The sequence below is a fragment of the Gadus morhua genome, chromosome 16, assembly GCF_902167405.1.
Source record: "Gadus morhua chromosome 16, gadMor3.0, whole genome shotgun sequence".
NCBI classification, from domain to species: Eukaryota; Metazoa; Chordata; class Actinopteri; order Gadiformes; family Gadidae; genus Gadus; species Gadus morhua.
The window spans coordinates 22,331,774-22,350,131 of NC_044063.1; the positions used below are offsets into that span (position 1 = coordinate 22,331,774).

At 44.3% G+C, this 18,358-nt stretch overlaps 2 protein-coding genes and 1 long non-coding RNA gene across 4 annotated transcripts in view; 2 read left to right on the forward strand and 1 right to left on the reverse strand.

The window, feature by feature from the left end:
- The window catches only part of LOC115560984 (A disintegrin and metalloproteinase with thrombospondin motifs 8), a 16,682-nt gene extending 12,991 nt beyond the window's left edge, over window positions 1-3,691 (forward strand). The window contains exons 7-9 of the mRNA XM_030380721.1: window positions 880-1,052; window positions 1,271-1,455; window positions 1,916-3,691. Of these exons, the coding sequence (XP_030236581.1) occupies window positions 880-1,052; window positions 1,271-1,455; window positions 1,916-2,666 (1,109 nt within the window). The 3' untranslated portion in view covers window positions 2,667-3,691. The remainder of the gene's footprint in view (window positions 1-879; window positions 1,053-1,270; window positions 1,456-1,915) is intronic.
- LOC115560986 (uncharacterized) overlaps window positions 1-5,075 on the reverse strand; it is a 7,275-nt gene extending 2,200 nt beyond the window's left edge. The window contains exon 1 of the long non-coding RNA XR_003979869.1: window positions 4,647-5,075. This is a non-coding gene — a long non-coding RNA (uncharacterized LOC115560986). The remainder of the gene's footprint in view (window positions 1-4,646) is intronic.
- Window positions 4,414-18,010, forward strand: zbtb44 (zinc finger and BTB domain containing 44). Of its 2 annotated transcripts, none has more exons than XM_030380723.1 (6): window positions 4,414-4,719; window positions 6,605-7,725; window positions 10,986-11,064; window positions 11,560-11,711; window positions 13,157-13,457; window positions 14,467-18,010. In XM_030380723.1, the coding sequence occupies exons 2-6, from the start codon at window positions 6,657-6,659 to the stop codon at window positions 14,924-14,926; spliced, it is 2,061 nt and encodes a 686-aa protein (XP_030236583.1). In that variant the 5' UTR covers window positions 4,414-4,719; window positions 6,605-6,656; the 3' UTR covers window positions 14,927-18,010. The 2 variants fall into 2 exon arrangements, with proteins under 2 accessions (XP_030236583.1, XP_030236584.1); XM_030380724.1 differs by having other exon boundaries at window positions 13,157-13,240; window positions 14,467-14,766.
- Window positions 18,011-18,358: the final 348 nt, after the last annotated feature.

Here is an 18,358-nt window from a genome sequence, read left to right on the forward strand (position 1 = left end):
AAGAAAGACGGCAGAGAAATGCTTTTTTCTTTTTTTTATACCATGAAGAGCCGAGAGGCTATGGGCTCAGCCATTTTTGTTTGTCGAGTCATACGGTCAACCTTACTGAACTCGTTGGACTCTCAGAATCCTGAGATATTACGACCAAAAGGGACGTGCCTCAGCTAAAATGCCGCAAGAAAGCTGGGAGATTTCCTTCTTTGCAACTCGTGCGGGTTGTATACGATGCATCTCGAATACACCATCAGTGTGGGGTGGATCCCAGACCAGTTAATGCTGAGAGGAGGTGTGGCCCCGTGGCTCAGTGTGGGGTGGATCCCAGACCAGTTACTGCTGAGAGGAGGTTTGACCCCATGGCTCAGTCTGAGGTGGATCCCAGACCAGTTACTGCTGAGAGGAGGTTTGACCCCATGGCTCAGTCTGAGGTGGATCCCAGACCAGTTACTGCTGAGAGGAGGTTTGACCCCATGGCTCAGTCTGGGATGGATCCCAGACCAGTTACTGCTGAGAGGAGGTTTGACCCCATGGCTCAGTCTGGGGTGGATCCCAGACCAGTTACTGCTGTGAGGAGGTTTGACCCCATGGCTCAGTGTGGGTTGGATCCCAGACCAGTTAATGCTGAGAGGAGGGTTGACCCCATGGCTCAGTCTGGGGTGGATCCCAGACCAGTTACTGCTGAGAGGAGGTTTGACCCTGTGGCTCGCAGGGCAAGCCGCCCTGGACCAAGCTGCCTCATCTTATGGAATATAGTGTTTGGATATATTTAGATTCATTTCTTTATTTCGTACAATATAAATCTGGGGAATAAGACCCCATCGATAAAATTGACACGTCATTTCATGGCTTTTCTCTTTTCCTCTTCCGTTCCTTCTCTCTCAGGAAAGAGTTTCCGAGAACAGCAGTGTGAGAAGTACAACAGCCCACACTACCTGGATTTCAACGGTCACATGAAAGAGTGGATCCCCAAGTATGCGGGCGTGTCCCCTAGGGACCGCTGCAAGCTCTTCTGCATCACGCGGGACAGCAGCGAGTTCAAGGTGTTCCAAGCTAAGGTATGTCTGCTCTGTAGGCCATCATGCTATCGCCATGGCAACAACTCTGCTTGTGCTGGGAGAGCAGAAAAAATGGAAGCAGGGTGATTGGTGTCCTTCAGGATTAGACGAGTTTGTGCAAAAATGGGAACACAGTATCTATAAATTGAACCATATGGCAACAGTTATGGAGCTATAGTTATATATTAGATATTTCAACACTTTTGGTATGTCAACAGGTAATTGACGGCACCACCTGTGGGCCTGACACCACCTCGGTGTGTGTCCAAGGCCAGTGTGTGAAGGCTGGTTGTGACCAGTTGATTGGATCCAACAAGAAGTTTGATAAGTGCGGAGTGTGCAGAGAAGCCGCCACACACGAGCTCACCTGCATGAAGATCACAGGTTCCTACAGCAAAGCCAGGTACGCACTATGGCTGATATAGGGATTAAGAGGAATGATGGATGGACATCTTCAACAGCCTTCACTTCAAGTGGTCAAATTCTCTACTTATATATATTTATATATATATATATATATATATATATATATATATATATATATATATATATATATATATGTATACATATAAATAAAAACTTGATTGCCAAGTTAATATATTCACTTGATCACAATATACATACCAAGAGTGTGCATATTTATGATAGGAAGAGGGTTTTCGAGGTATCAACTTAAAGCTGTAACTGTATCACAGTAGGGTGCCATTAACCCAAAAAGACATACGCCAAAGTCAGTGTCCCATGCTCAAAGTTAAAATTTGAATCATTTTGCACGAAAAAACTGCAGCCTATGAAAATACATACAGAAGTAGGTGAGTTCAAAGCCAGGTGTATTCATATATTCCTGTGTCTTTTCCCCCCAGATATGGATACAGCGACATTGTGACTATTCCAGTCGGTGCGACCAACATCGACATCAAACAACGCAGCCACCGTGGGGTCAGACACGACGGCCACTACCTGGCCGTCAAGAGAGCAAAAGGCAGCTACGTCCTCAACGGTAACTTCTCCGTGTCCACGCTGGAGCAGGATATCCCTGTTCAGGGCGCTACTCTCAAGTACAGCGGCTCCTCCACCACCCTGGAGCGGATCCAGGGCTTCAGGCAGCTCAGGGAGGCCCTCACCATCCAGCTCCTCGTCCTGGGGGGCCAGTCCATCCCTCCCAAGGTCAAGTACACCTTTTTCATCCCCAGGGACACCACCTTCAGCAGTAGGCCAGCCGAGGAGCGGCCGGGCGCCGCCCTCTCCCCGCACATGCTCCACCCGCTGGGCCAGCCACAGTGGGTTCTGGGAGAGTGGTCCCAGTGCTCCAAGAGCTGTGGCTCGGGATGGTCCAGGAGGAACGTGGACTGCCTGGACAGCGCCGGGTTCCACTCCGGGCAGTGTGACCGGGACCTGAAGCCCGTCGACATCCGTCCCTGTGGGGACGTGCCCTGCCCCATGTGGCAGATGGGACCTTGGTCCGCATGCTCACGAACTTGTGGTGCAGGGGCGCGGCGGCGCAGCGTCTTCTGCACCGAGTACACCGGGAACATCGTGGAGGTGGCTAAGTGTGACCCCAAAAAGATGCCTGAGCCAGTGTCCGGGGAATGTCTCGACCGAGACTGTGCATGAAGGAAAAGAGTGGACATTTGGAAAGTGAATCGTTTGTAGCCCAAAAAGGTGGTTGACGAGGCCCGCCTTCAGAGGGAAGATGTTGACCATGGTAACCAGCCAGTCGCGTTAGAGCCTTCTACTTGGTCACTGTGCAACCCCCTTGACATTCTAGAACCACTATTGAAATCTTGTCATTAAATCTACCTCAGGATGTATATGTTTTGTGTGTCAATACTAAATGACGGTACTGTGGGTTTCTCTCCAGAAACGGATACGTTTCTAGCCTATATAGATGGAGAGTCATTTTATTAATTAATTGCGTCATTACTTTGAGGCAATTGGAATTAGCTATTTTGTTTTTTTTGCATGAACTCTGCTGTCAACAACAGTATAGTATCAATATCCCTCAAATTTGTATCCACAGAACTCAGTCCAATATAAAGCCTTAATGAAGACTATTATTTAAGGTATAATGGCAGGTCAATATTCATTGACACTCTTTTTTTAGATAAACTGACCTATAAGAATGGATGTGTTTAAACTAAAGATGTTAAATCATTCTAAGCATAGTTAATGACTGGGAAGCATCCTAATCAAGAAGCACCATACACCAGACACAGGAAACCTTATTCTGATCTGTAGTGTGTAGTCTATGCTCTGTGAACTATAATACATTTTCTGCATAGGTGTTACTGTTAGGATAGCCATAAGCATTTTATGTTCCTGTGTTTAAGGATCATAATAATATGTATTTTCTTTAAAAAATATATATGTAAATGAAATATTCAAATGCACACTGTTTATTCATGATTCTTTATTCCAGTTTGGTAAATCACAGTATGTTATAAGGCATGAGAGACAAAGAATCAGGCCTATATCCCTTCAGTGAAGGACCATACAATATCATTATTACAGCTTCCTTTCAAGATATTTATTTTTGTAAAGTTTTTACTTTGGTTGTTGATTTACATTTCAGATGCTGCTTTATTTGAGTTTTTTACCTAGTAAAATAAACTAATTCAAACCAATAATTGCACAACTTATTTAGTGTTTGTGTTGTTTATTATTTTGTATTCACACTGTGTGAATCTGTATCTATATTTTACATACATACATCTACACATATACAAATATTAACAATATATGTATATATATATATATATATATATATATATATATATATATATATATATATATATATATAAAAACAATAAATTATATATATGCCTCATATATGTCACCAGGTTCCAGTGAATCAAGGTTGGATTTGTAAATGTAACTTAAGATATTAACTTTTATTGATTGGTTTTAAAATGCAACCAACGCTATTAGCATTCGCACAAAATCACCAAAGTATTGATTGATCCATGTGATAGGTTCACTAATTAAGTCTTAGCTAGTAGATGGTTTGATTTATCCATGTTTATGAATTAAGGCTAGTACATGGTTTGATTGATCAATGTTTATTAATCAAGTCTTAACTAGTACAAGGTTTTTTTGATCCATGTGAAGGTTCATTAATTAAGTCTTAACTAGTAGCCTACATTTGAATGATCCATGTGAAGATTCATTAATTAAGTCATAACTAGTACAAGGGTTGACTAATCCATGTAAAAGGGTAATTAATTAGGTCCTAACTAGTACATGGTTTGATTGATCCATGTGAAAGGTTCATTAATTAAGTCTTAACTAGTACATCGTTTGATTGATCCATGTCTACATGGTTTTCTGGTCTGTGTGGAAGCTTCAACAGAGGGTGGAGACGCGTTGCATTCTGGGACATAAATAAAGCGCATTTAGGAAAACGGGGAGCACAAAGGAACGATAGAGGCACCTTATGAACTTTTAATAGTAAGTTAGTGGAATGTCTACTCTTATATTAATGAAACTGCTGTTGTTGCTGCAGGAGTCCAGTTAAATAGTCTAGTTGAAGCTGGAGGGATGTGATTGAGGAGCGGGAGCAGCGGGTAAAGTGTCGCCGTGTGTTGTGCTTCTCACCCCAGTCGGTCGGAGGTCTCTCCAACCCGAGGCCGAGGACCGGAGGCCGAGGACCGAAGCCCTGCTCCGTGAGGTAAACAGCGCCCTACTGCCCAACGATTACCCGAAGGTTGACGTCCTGTGTGGATGAAGCGGCGCTACTTTTACCTCGTTATAGGCTAGGTAGTTTTGTGTTGAGTCAGCTAGCATTAGCAGCTAACTTTGTTAGCCGAGTAGCACAGAAACGTAAGCTAGCTGAATAGCATTTTGTGGCGCAGTCATTGTCTGCCTCATATACACTGTGTGTGTGGACTGATAAATGTCCACGTCGTTAGTACATTATGAGGCGTTAGCGGGTTGATTGACAGGTATAATGTCCCACGTTGTGTACGTGTTGTCACCGCGAGCGCGTCGGAGTAAACAGAGCGCTGGAGGACGGGCCACGCCCCCTTCTGCTCCAACATTAGCGCTCGCATCTTTTGGGTTGGTTGGAGCCATCCCTTGATTCGGAGGTACTTTTTCTTTCTAATGTTTTCTATAGTCCGAAATCTGTGCAATATGGGATAAAATGACAATTAACAATTGATCAGAAAAACGGGAGGCAGTGGTTAAAGCTCACCAATGGAAAGCAACTGACAGCCAGCTGTTTGCTCCTGTTGCTACCTGATGTAATATTATATGGCTCACGGAAACATCACTGCAGCCAGCTGTTTGCGCCTGTTGCCACCTGATGTAATAGTATAAAGCTCACAGAAACATGACATGTTTATATGATATGATGAGGTCGATAAATCTAGTTTCAGTGAGGTATTAAGTTTAAGATCATTATTGAGATCACATCGTTTGCTGTTAGCTTAGAGATGATCAAGTCAAGATGCGGGTTTGGTTTTAATAGTACTCACTCACATATTTTAAATATTAACTAATGTGGTTTAACAGCAGCCTAGTCTCCCTGCTATTTTTAACGTGTGTTTACACTGTATAAAAGAACAGATCCTTTATCATGCGATATTATTGAATCCAGATTTGAAAGACTGTATGAAAAACTAGGGCAACACACCCTTAATGGGTTGGATCAATACCTGGCTGAGTTTGGCAAATTCCAGCGAAGGCTGGCTGACAAACTGCATTCCAGCTATTACCTAGTCGTTTGCTATTACTTGTTGAAAAGACAATCAGGCTGCACTATAAATCCAGGTGTGAGGTGGCTCTGCATTGACTCTGCTCTATATTGTCCCCGGTCTGGAGTAGTGTGGCTGAGCAAACGCTTCAGTCTGTTATTTGGTCCTGGTCGTCCCTGGCTCCCCCTGCGAAAGGCCCCGTAGCTGGAGCTCTTGGATGGAAAGTCTCATGCCTCAGAGAGTGCACATGTCTGCAGACAGCTGCTCAGCATCCCGTAGCGCTCCGCTGGCCTCTGCCTAGTCTGGCTCCCATCACTGCGCATCTGCTTTGATTGTCGTTATGTAACTTGGCATTTGGATTTTGGTACCGTCTAGCCTACTGTCTGTTTTTTTTATTTATTATTATCTAAGAACAGGAACACCAACCACCCCTCACTCACTTACAGTCCTGCTCGTCAAGCCCCTTGTTTCCTGCAAGAGCTACGGGTCTTAGACAGTTGGATATTAATTCCCCCCCTCCATATTATTGATTAGCATTGCAGCAGGCCAGGGTCACTGCTGATATGCTATTGTTTGACAGCTCATTTACCTCCTGGTTTGTTTAGTTAGGTTTTGTTGAATATAATTAACCATCCACAATAAATGACAGCAATGTTCTTGAATCAAAGATGGTTTTCACATTTGCTCTTTCTCATTTCTGTGAGAGATGTCAATATGTTTATTTGTTCAAAGATAATAGAAAATAGAAGCCTTTCACTTTGCCGTATGTTACGTTTCTATCTTCTTTCCCGATGATCTATGATTGCCTTTATTAGCCGTGATTACGTTATTGTTACATTGTGGTTCCTCTTTCTACAGAAGGACATCGTCCCCCAATTAAACCAAAGAGCAGTACTGTGCAACTTAGAAGATGGGGGTCAAAACCTTCACCCATAGTTCACCCTCCCACAGCCAGGAGATGCTGGATAAGCTCAACGCTCTCCGCAGCGAGGGCCACCTCTGTGACGTCACCATCCGTGTCCAGGACAAGCTGTTCCTGGCCCACAAGGTGGTCCTGGCCTGCTGCAGCGACTTCTTCCGCACCAAGCTGGTCGGCCGCTCAGAAGAGGAAGACAAGTTTGTGCTGGACCTCCACCACGTCACGGTCAGTGGCTTCACCCCCCTCCTGGAGTACGCCTACACCTCCACCCTCTCCATCAGCACAGAGAACATCATCGATGTCCTGGCAGCCGCCAGCTACATGCAGATGTTTGCCGTGGCAAGCACCTGTTCAGAGTTCATGAAATCCAGCATACTGTGGAGCTCCGGAAACAACGGCAACAACAATTTAGGGGCAGACAAGCTGCAGGAGTCTGCGCCAGAGAGCGCGTCGTCGAACTGTGTCCTGACGCCCCTGGACGGCAGCCTGTCGCCCGTGTCGTCTGACTGCAGCTTGATGGAGCGCAACGTGCCTGTGTGCCGGGAGTCGCGGCGCAAACGTAAGACCTACGGCGTCGCCATGGCCTCGCCCGAGAGCCTCCTCAAATGCCCCACGCAGCTAGTTGCCACCTCCCCTCAGATCCCCCACCCCTCACCGTCCTTCTCGGACAGCGCGGCCCAGCCCGTGGAGTCGTCTCTGGCCTTCCCCTGGACCTTCCCCTTCGGCATGGATCGCAGGTTCCACTCTGACAAGTCCAAGCTCCCAGAGAGCCCCCGAGGCCTGGACCACGCCACGGCGGCGAGCGTGTCCTCGGTGGAGGCGCAGGTGGTCGGCCGGCGGCTGAGCGACTTCCTGACGTGCGAGAGCTCAAAGGCGGGGTCGTCGCTGATGGCGGTGGAAGAGGAGGACGTGAGGGTGAAGGTGGAGAGGCTGAGTGATGAGGAGGCCCAGGAGGGTTCCTCTCAGCCCGTCAGCGCGTCGCTGAGCGACCAGCAGACGGTGCCTGGGAGCGAGCAGGTCCAAGAGGAACTGCTCATCAGCCCACAGTCTTCCTCTATAGGTGAGGGATGCTTTCCACATGACTGGCATAATACTTCTCCTGTACTATGCACTCTAGGGTTGAGGATGATGTTTGTACATTTGAAATATAAAAGAATACACCTTATATTTGGGTTGTGTATGGGCAAGATTAAAGTGATCGTATTCTGCTTTTGTGGTTCTCCCTCTCCTGTAGTGTTGTATAGCTTTTTTTTTTCCATAATTAAGGTCTGCTTGGCTACGAAGTGCGGGGTTACTCATTCCCAAATAAAGCATCTCTCCTGAAATGCTGGTTTACAGTAAGATTTACTTAGTGCTTTTGTTACGTCAAGAAATCCCGGAGATGCAAGAGTCGCGGGTTGTGGCTGGTTTGGCAAACACCTGTTAAGAGAGGTGGAGTTCTGTTAGCGCCATGTCACAAAGACACTGCTGTCGTCAGTATGAAGGCAAATTCCCTTTTTATAATATGTGGTTAAAATACATTTTGACTCCTTCGTGAGCCAGGCATAGTTCAATGCTGTGCATCCTGTAGATTCAGGATCACTAACAATGCTTTATCTTGATTTTTCAAAAAAGGCAGCTGCTTCGACTGGTCAAGTGCAGAGGCATTGGTAGGAACAGAGCTCTCTACAACCTGTGGGAAAATGAAGGCCATTGTGTTCAAATGTTTTGGTTAGACAGCCTGAGGCTGGTTAACTTGCTAGCTAACCTAATGGTGTTCTCATGTTTTGGTTAGTCAACTGTGAGCCTTGGCTACCTTGCTACCTACAGTTATTGTGTTCAAATAGTTTTGCAGCTGAAGGCCCACTTTTACCTACAAAGATGTAGAAATATGTTGTTGGTTTTCCGACAGATGTGTGGAGTTGGATTTATCATTATACAAGTTGTAATTTTTTGGCCGCTATACAGTTATTTACCTTCTGAGACACTGTTCCCCGTTCATTTCCTGACTTTAACTTTTGCTGTTTCTGTTATGTAAAGGCCGAGTTCAACAGAAAGGGCAGGGATATTGTGTTGGTGTGTGTGTACATGTGTTTACATGGGTATGTGTGGTCAAGGTTTTTTTTCCCCAAAAAGTCCAAGAAGGCTGAATGCACCTCAAAGCCAAAAAAAAATGGCCCACTATTATTTTGTAAAATATTTGTACTTAACATAATAACTTAAAGAATAATATACATGATTATGGGCATACTTTACACGTGTATAAAGAAAGTGGATTTCAGAAATATACTCGCTTTAAAAAAATTATTTACTATTTGAAGGCAATATTTTACAGATAATGTGCACGACCTCATGAGCTTGTCGAGGTGCTGATGAGGTGTTTTAGGACCCATCGCCATTTGTTGAGTTTAAGATGATCCCCATATCCCAGGACCTGTCATCCTAGTATAAGGGACCCTCAAAGTCCCTTATAATCCAGGGGCGATCGAAGCCAACAAACCGTCCAGATCAGGATACTCCTGGCATTTCCAGAGTACCACACAAGAAGAGATGACCACCCAGACATACCTTCCTAGGTAGCTCCAGCTGACATAAGCTATTATTTTGAGGAAACCTTTATTTCTCATTTTATTTTAGTTTGTTGTGGCATTAAATTATATGAAAAATGACTCTTCTGTTCTACTCATCAAATGCCCTAGTCAGCTCTATAATTATTGTTTGAGTTCTGCAGGGTACAGGGATTCAGTGTGGCTCTAGACCTGGATGTGGGTGTTGAACCCTGGCTGGAGGGGGGGACTGGATCCTGGTTCATATTACAACCTATTAAGGAAATTACAATGATTTACAAAGTTACCCCTTATAAAGAGCAAATAACTCATGAGGAAACATGACCGCATCACTGCAGCAGATTTCAAGGAAGTAACAATTGAAGTTGACCAATCACAACAAAGTGGACCATCTGACCTCAGCGAATAGGAGAGGCCGAGGGGGGGGTATTCAAAGGATCTGACAAAGTCTGATAGTGATTCCGCAGCAATAAACATGTGATAATAAGGTGTATTTATTACATCAAAGCATGTCAACCATAGGCTTATGACCAAATGCACATTATGATCCCTTTAATGCAGTATAAATAATGTCTGCATTGATATGAATTAAGGCCAGGTTAGTCAACTTCTTCTTCATATTTGGATGCATTCTCTTTACATCCTGTCATCAATCAATAAATCAAATGCTCTCAAAATAAGAAAAATAAGCCTGTTTCTATGGCTAAGTGTGGCTGTAATAGCCGGTCCAATCCGAAGTACAGTATTTGGCGGCCTACCTGTCCCAGCTCTGTAACTCCCTCCCCCAAATCCGCAATTCCCGGTCCCTCATCATCTTCCAGTCCCACATCAAGACCCATCTCTTCTCCTCTGCTTATTTCTAAACCAGCCCCCATCTACTTACTTGTTGTTTGTTTCCTTTGTTAAGTGCTTTGAGTGTGAGAAAGCGCTATAGAAATGTAATGTATTATTATGATTATTACCTACTGGGCTACCTGTGAACACCATGCAGAATACCTGAAGGGTCTCTCTCTAAGAGTCTCCCTCTCCCTCATAAAATCAAGCGTGCTTTGACTGGATTCTCCATATTGCTTATGCTGGCCATAAATCTATTGACGGATCTATTTGAAAGTGCATCATGATTTCATTGATTATGCTGGCCATAAATCTATTGACACATATATTTGAAAGTGCATCATGATTTCATGAACCTATTCTTGATTTAAATATGATGAAAAAGTACTAAAAGTTGTGAAGGACCTTCAAGCGCACATACACATAAACTTATACTAACTCCAAACCTATTAATTGTCAAGTGACATTTTACAAGTCGCAAATCACCTTGACATGACTCAAGCTAGGTTTGAGTCATGTCTTCTCTGCCTAGTAGACATGACGCTAACTCAAACAGCCTAGGTCTGATTCATGTCTCCCCTGCCTAATAGACATGATGCTAACTCACAGCCTAGTTTTGATTCATGTCTCTCCTGCCTAGTAGACATGACGCTAACTCAAACAGCCTAGGTGTGATCATGTCTAACCTGCCTAGTAGACATGACGCTAACTCAAACAGCCTAGGTGTGATTCACGTCTCCCCTGCCTAGTAGATATGACGCTAACTCAAAAAGCCTCGGTGTGATTCATGTCTAAACTGCCTAGTAGACATGATGCTAACTCAAACAGCCTAGGTGTGATCATGTCTAACCTGCCTACTAGACATGATGCTAACTCAAGCATCTGCAACATAAATTAGGCTCTGGGTTTGTTCGTCACCTTATTCTTTGTCTAATTACAGGGTCGATGGATGAGGGTGTCTCTGAAGCCTTGCCGTCAATGCAGAGCACGTCGAACTCTAGAGGCGAAGATGATGAAAGGTGAGGTGTTTCTGTGAATATGTGTGGAAACGCTTTAGTGAAGTGATGGGAAAGGGCCTCCAGTACGTTGATCAAACCACCCTAACCGTCTCCTGGCTTCACTGAAACAGATCAAAATGTCAGTCTTTACATCTGAAATTCAGGGCAAGTGTTTGTTTATAGGTAAGATTGAAAAGTTGAAGGATGTGGATTTATTAGAATATCCACAGAAACAAGATTTCTTAGAACATGGTAGTTGAATTTTTCATGCATGAATTGCTTTAAATTTTCAATATATGAATAGATTGTCATTTGGAGTATTAGATCTTCGACCATTTGACTCTACCTCTGGGTCAATTTAGATTAAATTTGATCCCTGCTGATTTTGCAGGGAAAGAAATAGGAAGGACGTCTGAGCACGGATCATGTCTCATTTCCTAACTTTTGAATTCATACATTTGTATAAGTTTATTTATGGTTGTTTGTCTTTTGCCCTTAATCTGCCCTGGGATCAAGGCTGGATGGGATCCAGTACCCCTACCACCTCTACATCAGCCCCTCGGCCCGCTCGGGGGCCAATGGCCCAGACAGGCCCTTCCAGTGCCCCACGTGCGGAGTGCGCTTCACGCGCATTCAGAACCTGAAGCAGCACATGCTCATACACTCGGGTAGGGGCTTTTGGACCTTTGGTCTTCAAATACATTTAGCTGAAAATCATTGGGAAACGTTTTCTGAAACAACCAGCTTTTGTTATCAGTGAGTATTTTAGCCCCTGCCTACTTAGAGATATGACCTTTTTAATCACACGCATGCTATTATTAAGAAATATGCTTATGACGAAGAGGTCATCATATCGTTGGTAATAAGTTACAGCGCTAAACAACTGAAAGGCCGAGACAATTGTGTTAAAGCAAGGCGAACTGAAAGGTGAACCCCGATCATGTGTCATGCCTTAAACACTGCTAGAGCTAAGGTTGGACCGCTGAGTGGGCCTATAAATACTGCTAGAGTTAAGGTTGGACAGCTGAGTGGGCCTTTAAATACTGCTAGAGCTAAGGTTGGACCGGTGAGTGGGCCTTTAAACTAGGGATCGACTGATATGGATCTTTTAGGGCCGATACCGATATTTTTTCATCAGCCTTAGCCGATAACCGATACGCCGATACCGATTTTCTGGAGCCGATATTTTGAGCCCATAATACCCTGGAAATCCAGAGTTCTCGCGAGAGCACAATTTGAATTTGCTCAGCGAGTCACTCTGGGAACGAGCAATATACTCGTGTATATTCTGGGCCTCCCCTGGCCCAGAACATTAATCAATCACATCGATGTATCAATATAGGCGGGCCAAAAGCGTTGCTTTTTTACCGACCGGATACGGCAAGAGTCTTATCTATTGGTTAGCTCCACTGGTCTGGATACGTCACCCCTTGTATTCTTCTGATAGTTTCAAATGCATGCTTGGTGCGGCCCCTCGAGTTGGGCCATTTTCATTAATCGTTGCCAGACCCTACAGTCTTCTAGATGTGGGTCTGGATTTTCAGGCTATGCCTCCCTCAATTAACATCATAAAAATGACAATGATGATCGACCGATACTGAAAAAAATATCGGCCGATACGATACACGATAATATCGGCCGATCACTGCTAGCAGATAAACACTGCTAGAGCTAAGGTTGGACCGCTGAGTGGCCTTTAAACACTGCTAGAGCTAAGGTTGGACCGCTGAGTGGCCTTTAAACACTGCTAGAGCTAAGGTTGGACCGCTGAGTGGCCTTTAAACACTGCTAGAGCTAAGGTTGGACCGCTGAGTGGCCTTTAAACACTGCTAGAGCTAAGGTTGGACCGCTGAGTGGCCTTTAAACACTGCTAGAGTTAAGGTTGGACCGCTGAGTGGCCTTTAAACACTGCTAGAGCTAAGGTTGGACCGCTGAGTGGGCCTATAAACACTGCTAGAGCTAAGGTTGGACCGGTGTGGGCCTTTAAACACTGCTAGAGCTAAGGTTGGACCGCTGAGTGGACCTTGAACCACTTGGAGACAAAAGTAGTAGCAGTGGATTCCTCTGGGTGCTAATGTCTCCCCCTAAGGCCTGGCTCTGTGTCCCCCTGCAGGCATTAAGCCCTTCCAGTGTGACCGCTGTGGGAAAAAGTTCACGCGGGCCTACTCCCTAAAGATGCACCGGCTGAAGCACGAAGGTAAACGCTGTTTCCGGTGCCAGATTTGTAGCGCCACATTCACGTCCTTCGGCGAATATAAGCACCACATGAGGGTCTCCCGACACATAATCCGCAAGCCGCGGATTTACGAGTGCAAAACGTGCGGCGCCATGTTCACCAACTCTGGCAATTTAATTGTGCACCTCCGGAGTCTGAACCATGAGGCGTCCGAACTAGCAAACTACTTCCAGAGCAGGTGAGGAGTCCTGGAGGGTGTCAAGGCACACCCCCTCCCCCCCCACCCCTTTCCTCCATCCCTTCCTTCCACCACCACCACCACCACCACCTCTCCCTCCCACATCATGTATTCAAATCACACCTGGGGCAGATTCTAACCTCTGCTAACCCCAGTGGAACAAGGTTTCTTGTCCCCTAGGTTGTGGCTGTTATGTGATGTACCTGCTGTATGAAAATGTATGAAGTTGGGTCTGTATATCGGACCTAATGAAATACATTATTTTCTGATCACTTTTGGGGATGATGAGGTGACTTGTAAAGCACTTCTCATTTAGGTACATTTCAAAAAAGATAGTGGAATAATCCAGCCATTCAGACTGTTCATATACAGGATACTATAGCTGGGACATCAGTTTAAGGACTTGGCTAAATATAAATGTGTGTTAGTCGAGCTGTACATTTAGACCAACATATATTTCCTAACTTGCACATGTATGTATGTAAGGATGTTTGTATTTGTAGGCGTATGAAGGCCTCACTGCTGGTATTTCCAGAGTAGTCTGGTGCTCCTTACTCCCACACCTTTCCACTTCTTAATCATCACAAGCCTCACAGCAGGGCACCACTCCTTCTGGAGGTTCACAGTAGCCGGTCCAGATGTCAGACCTCAGGGGAAAGGCTTCTTCACCCCATCCACACACTCTCGCCCCCTTCTTCAGAGTTCATATAGAAACACTGCATTGAATGTACGGATGTCTTTTCAGTACCAATATTTGATCAGCTCCGTGACACCTCCCCTTTCCAACCTTCTATTTGTTGGCTTATTCATTATTCTTTTATTATTTAAAAATTGCTATCAACCTTATTGACACTGATTACTTTTATATATCTGTTATACTGTTAACTCTGTTATACTGTTGACTTTGTTATACTGTTAACTCTATTAACAGCAGACTGGTGACGCTTCCCTAATTTCCAAACCCACTCCCACCCCGCCCTACCCCTCCCCACCCTCCCCCTCTATGCAGTGATTTCCTCGTGCCCGACTACCTGAGCAAAGTGCAGGAGGAGGAGGAGGCGGCTGCAGCGGTGGCACTGGGGGTCCAGTACCAGCTTGAGGACCCCTCCCCCCACCTCCACCACCTTAATCCAATCTATCCCAGCGACAGCACTTCTCCCACTACGGCCTCCGGCACCGCTGCCACCTCCTCCTGCTCCTCCTCCATCCAGCTGCCGGTCATCTCCCAGGTGTCGTCCTCCACCCAGCCCTGTGATGGTTCCCCGCCGGGCTTCCTGTCTCACGAGCCGCCCCAGGAGCCGCCGGGGCCCCCCTCCCCCTCCATCGAGACGGATGTCGACGGTGGGATGGTGGCCCTTGTGAATGGCCCCGCGGCGGGGCAGGGGGCTGACGGAGGAGGGGGTGTCTCCATGGAGGAGCTGCAGCAGCACGCCCAAGTCCAGGAGCTGGCCTCCATGAGCGTAGATTGAGGATCCCCCAGCACATTACCCCTTACAGCCCCTACACCCTTCTAGCCCCTACACCCTTCCAGCCCCTACACCCTTCCAGCCCCTACACCCTTCTAGCCCCTACACCCTTCCAGCCCCTACACTCTTCCTGCGCTTACGCCCTTTTAGCCGCTAACCTTTTCCAGCCCCTATACCCTACTTTTGGAAAAAAAAGAAAAAGTGCCTGAGATTCTGTGAAGTACTGTAGAGAGTGGGAAGAGAGGTCTTCACTTGCCAATGCTGACTAATCAAGTCTGTTTGGGCAAATAATAGTTCAGCATTTATAGTTCCCATGCTAGTTTGTATGAACAGAGACCTTCTCCTCTAGGGTCATCGTTATAGGCAAACTGTTAATTGTTAATGTTGCAAGAGCTTGTACTGTAATTTTTATATCTGAATGCTATGTCTGTTGGGTGTCGTAAGGTGTGTGGTTGTGTTTTTATGTATGTGGATTTTAGTTTGTAAAGACAATATGAGGAGGTATGGAACCTTTCAGCTTTTCATTAAGATCAACATTTGATTGATGCTTGTATAGAAATATGAATTGACTCCATGTACGGCCTTTAACAGAGTTGTACAACTTCTGAAAAAAGAATTGGACCCTGATATGTCCATAATATGGTCAGGCATTTTAGAAAAGTCTACTTGAGCAGAAGTTGATCTGAGCTACTTTCTCAACTTTGTAATTGATCAACCAGATCTAAATGGAGAACAGCAGTAGTCATGACCAGCAATGTTTTCTATGGCGATTCTATATGGCTGAAAGACTTGCAGTAAGGTAGTTCTTCCACCACACTCACCTATGGTTAGCGTTGGTGTCTCATTTATACCCTTTTTTGTTTTTACAAATCCAATTTTCTGTGGAATCATTTTGGGACATGCATGGATCCCTGTTACGGCTGCCACCCAAATCTATCAGAAGCATTGAGGTTTGATATGATCAACATTGAAATACGTGGCCATATCTGTGGCAGACCTCTGTGCAAAGCCACTGTTTTATAATATGTATTATGACAGCTGTTCATAGAAAACAATATAGGCCTAGCTTATACCATACCTTTGCAAAGTCACGGCTATGCGTGTGAATGTTTTTACTGTGAGTGTATCACTATCAATGATTTATGCTAAAGAGGCAGTATTTCCACTCATCAACATCTGTTGATAATCAGAGCTCTGACAAGGCCTTTGTTGCTTTTTTTGTTCTGGCAGAAGCATTTGGTTGATTTCTTGTAGTCGGTGTAGTAGGCATTCTGTACTATGTCTTTATTGTGTCTGGTAAAGATAATGATACCTGTGGTAATTTCCATCATTTGAATACTACTGATATGTATTACTGGTTTTAGAAAATTGAGGTGCTCATCTTTAATATGCCCCATCCCCCGAGCACAGCTCAAGAGCAAAAGTTAAAAATGTAATCGAAAAAAACGCAGGATCTCTGGTCTATAATGGTTTACAGTGTTTTTTTCTAATTGGCCCAGTTAGGTGTCTTCAACAATTCCATCCAATCAGTCAAATAGATTGTAATTGCGTTTTTTCCTGTCTCCTTTCTCTTCAAACAAAGGCTTGAGCGTTTACCCTTTTAAAGATGAACACGGAGTCGAGCTGTGTGGAAGTATTTCAGAAAATTCTGTCATTGGTATAACTTCTATGGACATCTGTCTTAATGAAAAGAGATCCCCATCATATGCTATATTGTCAGATTCTTTGGGAGGTTCAACTCCCCGTGACGATTGCGCTGAAATCAACTTCCTCCCACTCCACTCCCGAATTTTGGACCAAATGATCTCGCCTCATTCGAGAAGATGCCACGGCAATCAGTAATTGCACATAACCAATTAAAGATAATCGTGTATAAGGTCCATGCTGCTTAGCAGAGGGGCTGTGCTTTTATTGCCCCTTAACACTGTCTGATATTGTGCATTTACGAGGCTAGCCTTACAAAATGGACCTATTCAAGTCGAGTTGCACAGTCAAACTTTTAAGAAGTATTTTCTTTCTGTTCTCCATTTGAATGTTCTGAACTTTTTTAATGTTGTCTTGTGCAGTGTTCAAACATGTTTTTTGATTATGAAATGCTGCTCTTTGTCAAAAAAAAGCGAAAGTGCCCAAAGTATTTTTGTGAACCTAGTGTGCAATAATTTGACAAGTGTCGAAAAGGATATTTTGTGCTTGAAAAAAGTGTAATTTTGTGTAAATCAATGACTTAAGGAAAGCTGAAGAAAAAGAGGCAAGGATCCCAATCAATCTGTGAAATCAAGCTTATCTAGCAAACAGCTGGTTCTCTCCCAATACGCCCTTCCATTGTCAAGTTGCATGTTCATATGATTCTATGAATTGGAGAGCATGTTCTGCTGCCTCCATGGGCAACCCCTTCCTGATGTTCTGTCATGGCCTTATTCCTAGATGTCTTCATCACCTTCTTTTGTTCTTCAAGCATGTTTTTTAATTTCTGTAAGTAGCTATTTTTCTGTGCAATGTTTTGTGATATCTTGATTATATACAGTACATGCCTTTTTGGTGTACATTTGATTGATGATTTTTTCCACTTCATATTTAAATTTGCTAAGAAAAAAAAACTAGCTCTTCACGAGTACAAATATATATATATATAAATATATTTTTTGGGTGAGTTTTGTATTATGGTTGCTGTTAAAATGAGTATGCCATCTTTGGATCTTCTTGATTAATGTGAACAGGAGGGTGTGTGTGTGTGTGTGTGTGTGTGTGTGTGTGTGTGTGTGTGTGTGTGTGTGTGTGTGTGTGTGTGTGTGTGTGTGTGTGTGTGTGTGTGTGTGCGTGGGGGCATGCAGGGTTGTGATTGGTAGTCTTCACTTTGTGAGTGTCTTGATGTGCAGTTATACACAAAACGTACTATATTGCATATTCTTTTTACTGTAGGTTACTGGACTGCAACCTGCTATGAGACAGATGTTGTATTTTGTGACTTTAATACTGTATTTCAAGCTGTTAGTTTCAAGAGTTTTGTTGAAAGTTCCCAGATAGTAACGAGACCTGCACATTATATGTTGTAAAAACAAAAAAGAGAATAAACATCAGTTTGTTGTATTGAGTGTCATTAACTGGATCTCATTACGGAGTGTATATTACAAGGGGAACACACCTTGTAACGCTGCTAGTATTACTAGGTGTATTTCCCTTGTAATACTGCTAGTATTACAAGGGGAACACACCTTGTGGTACTAGCAGTGTTACAAGGAGAACACACCTTGTGATTCTAGCAGTGTTGTCTGCTTGGTCTTTATAACAGTCCTGCTGTTATAAAGCCTTTTTTGTGTCAAATTTAATTTAAATAAATCTTAACTTGCAGCCAACGATGATGTTGTGGTTTTATAGTGAGATGTCATGGCTCAACGCGTTAAGTGAGTTCCACTGCTCCTTGTGTATGTAGCTGCT

Coding starts and splice junctions, on each gene's coding strand:
- zbtb44 (XM_030380723.1), top strand. CDS start 6,657: ATGGGGGTCAAAACCTTCACCCATAGTTCACCCTCCCACAGCCAGGAG. Junction 7,726..10,985: donor CCCACAGTCTTCCTCTATAG/GTGAGGGATGCT, acceptor GTCTAATTACAG/GGTCGATGGATGAGGGTGTC. Junction 13,458..14,466: donor GCAAACTACTTCCAGAGCAG/GTGAGGAGTCCT, acceptor CCCTCTATGCAG/TGATTTCCTCGTGCCCGACT.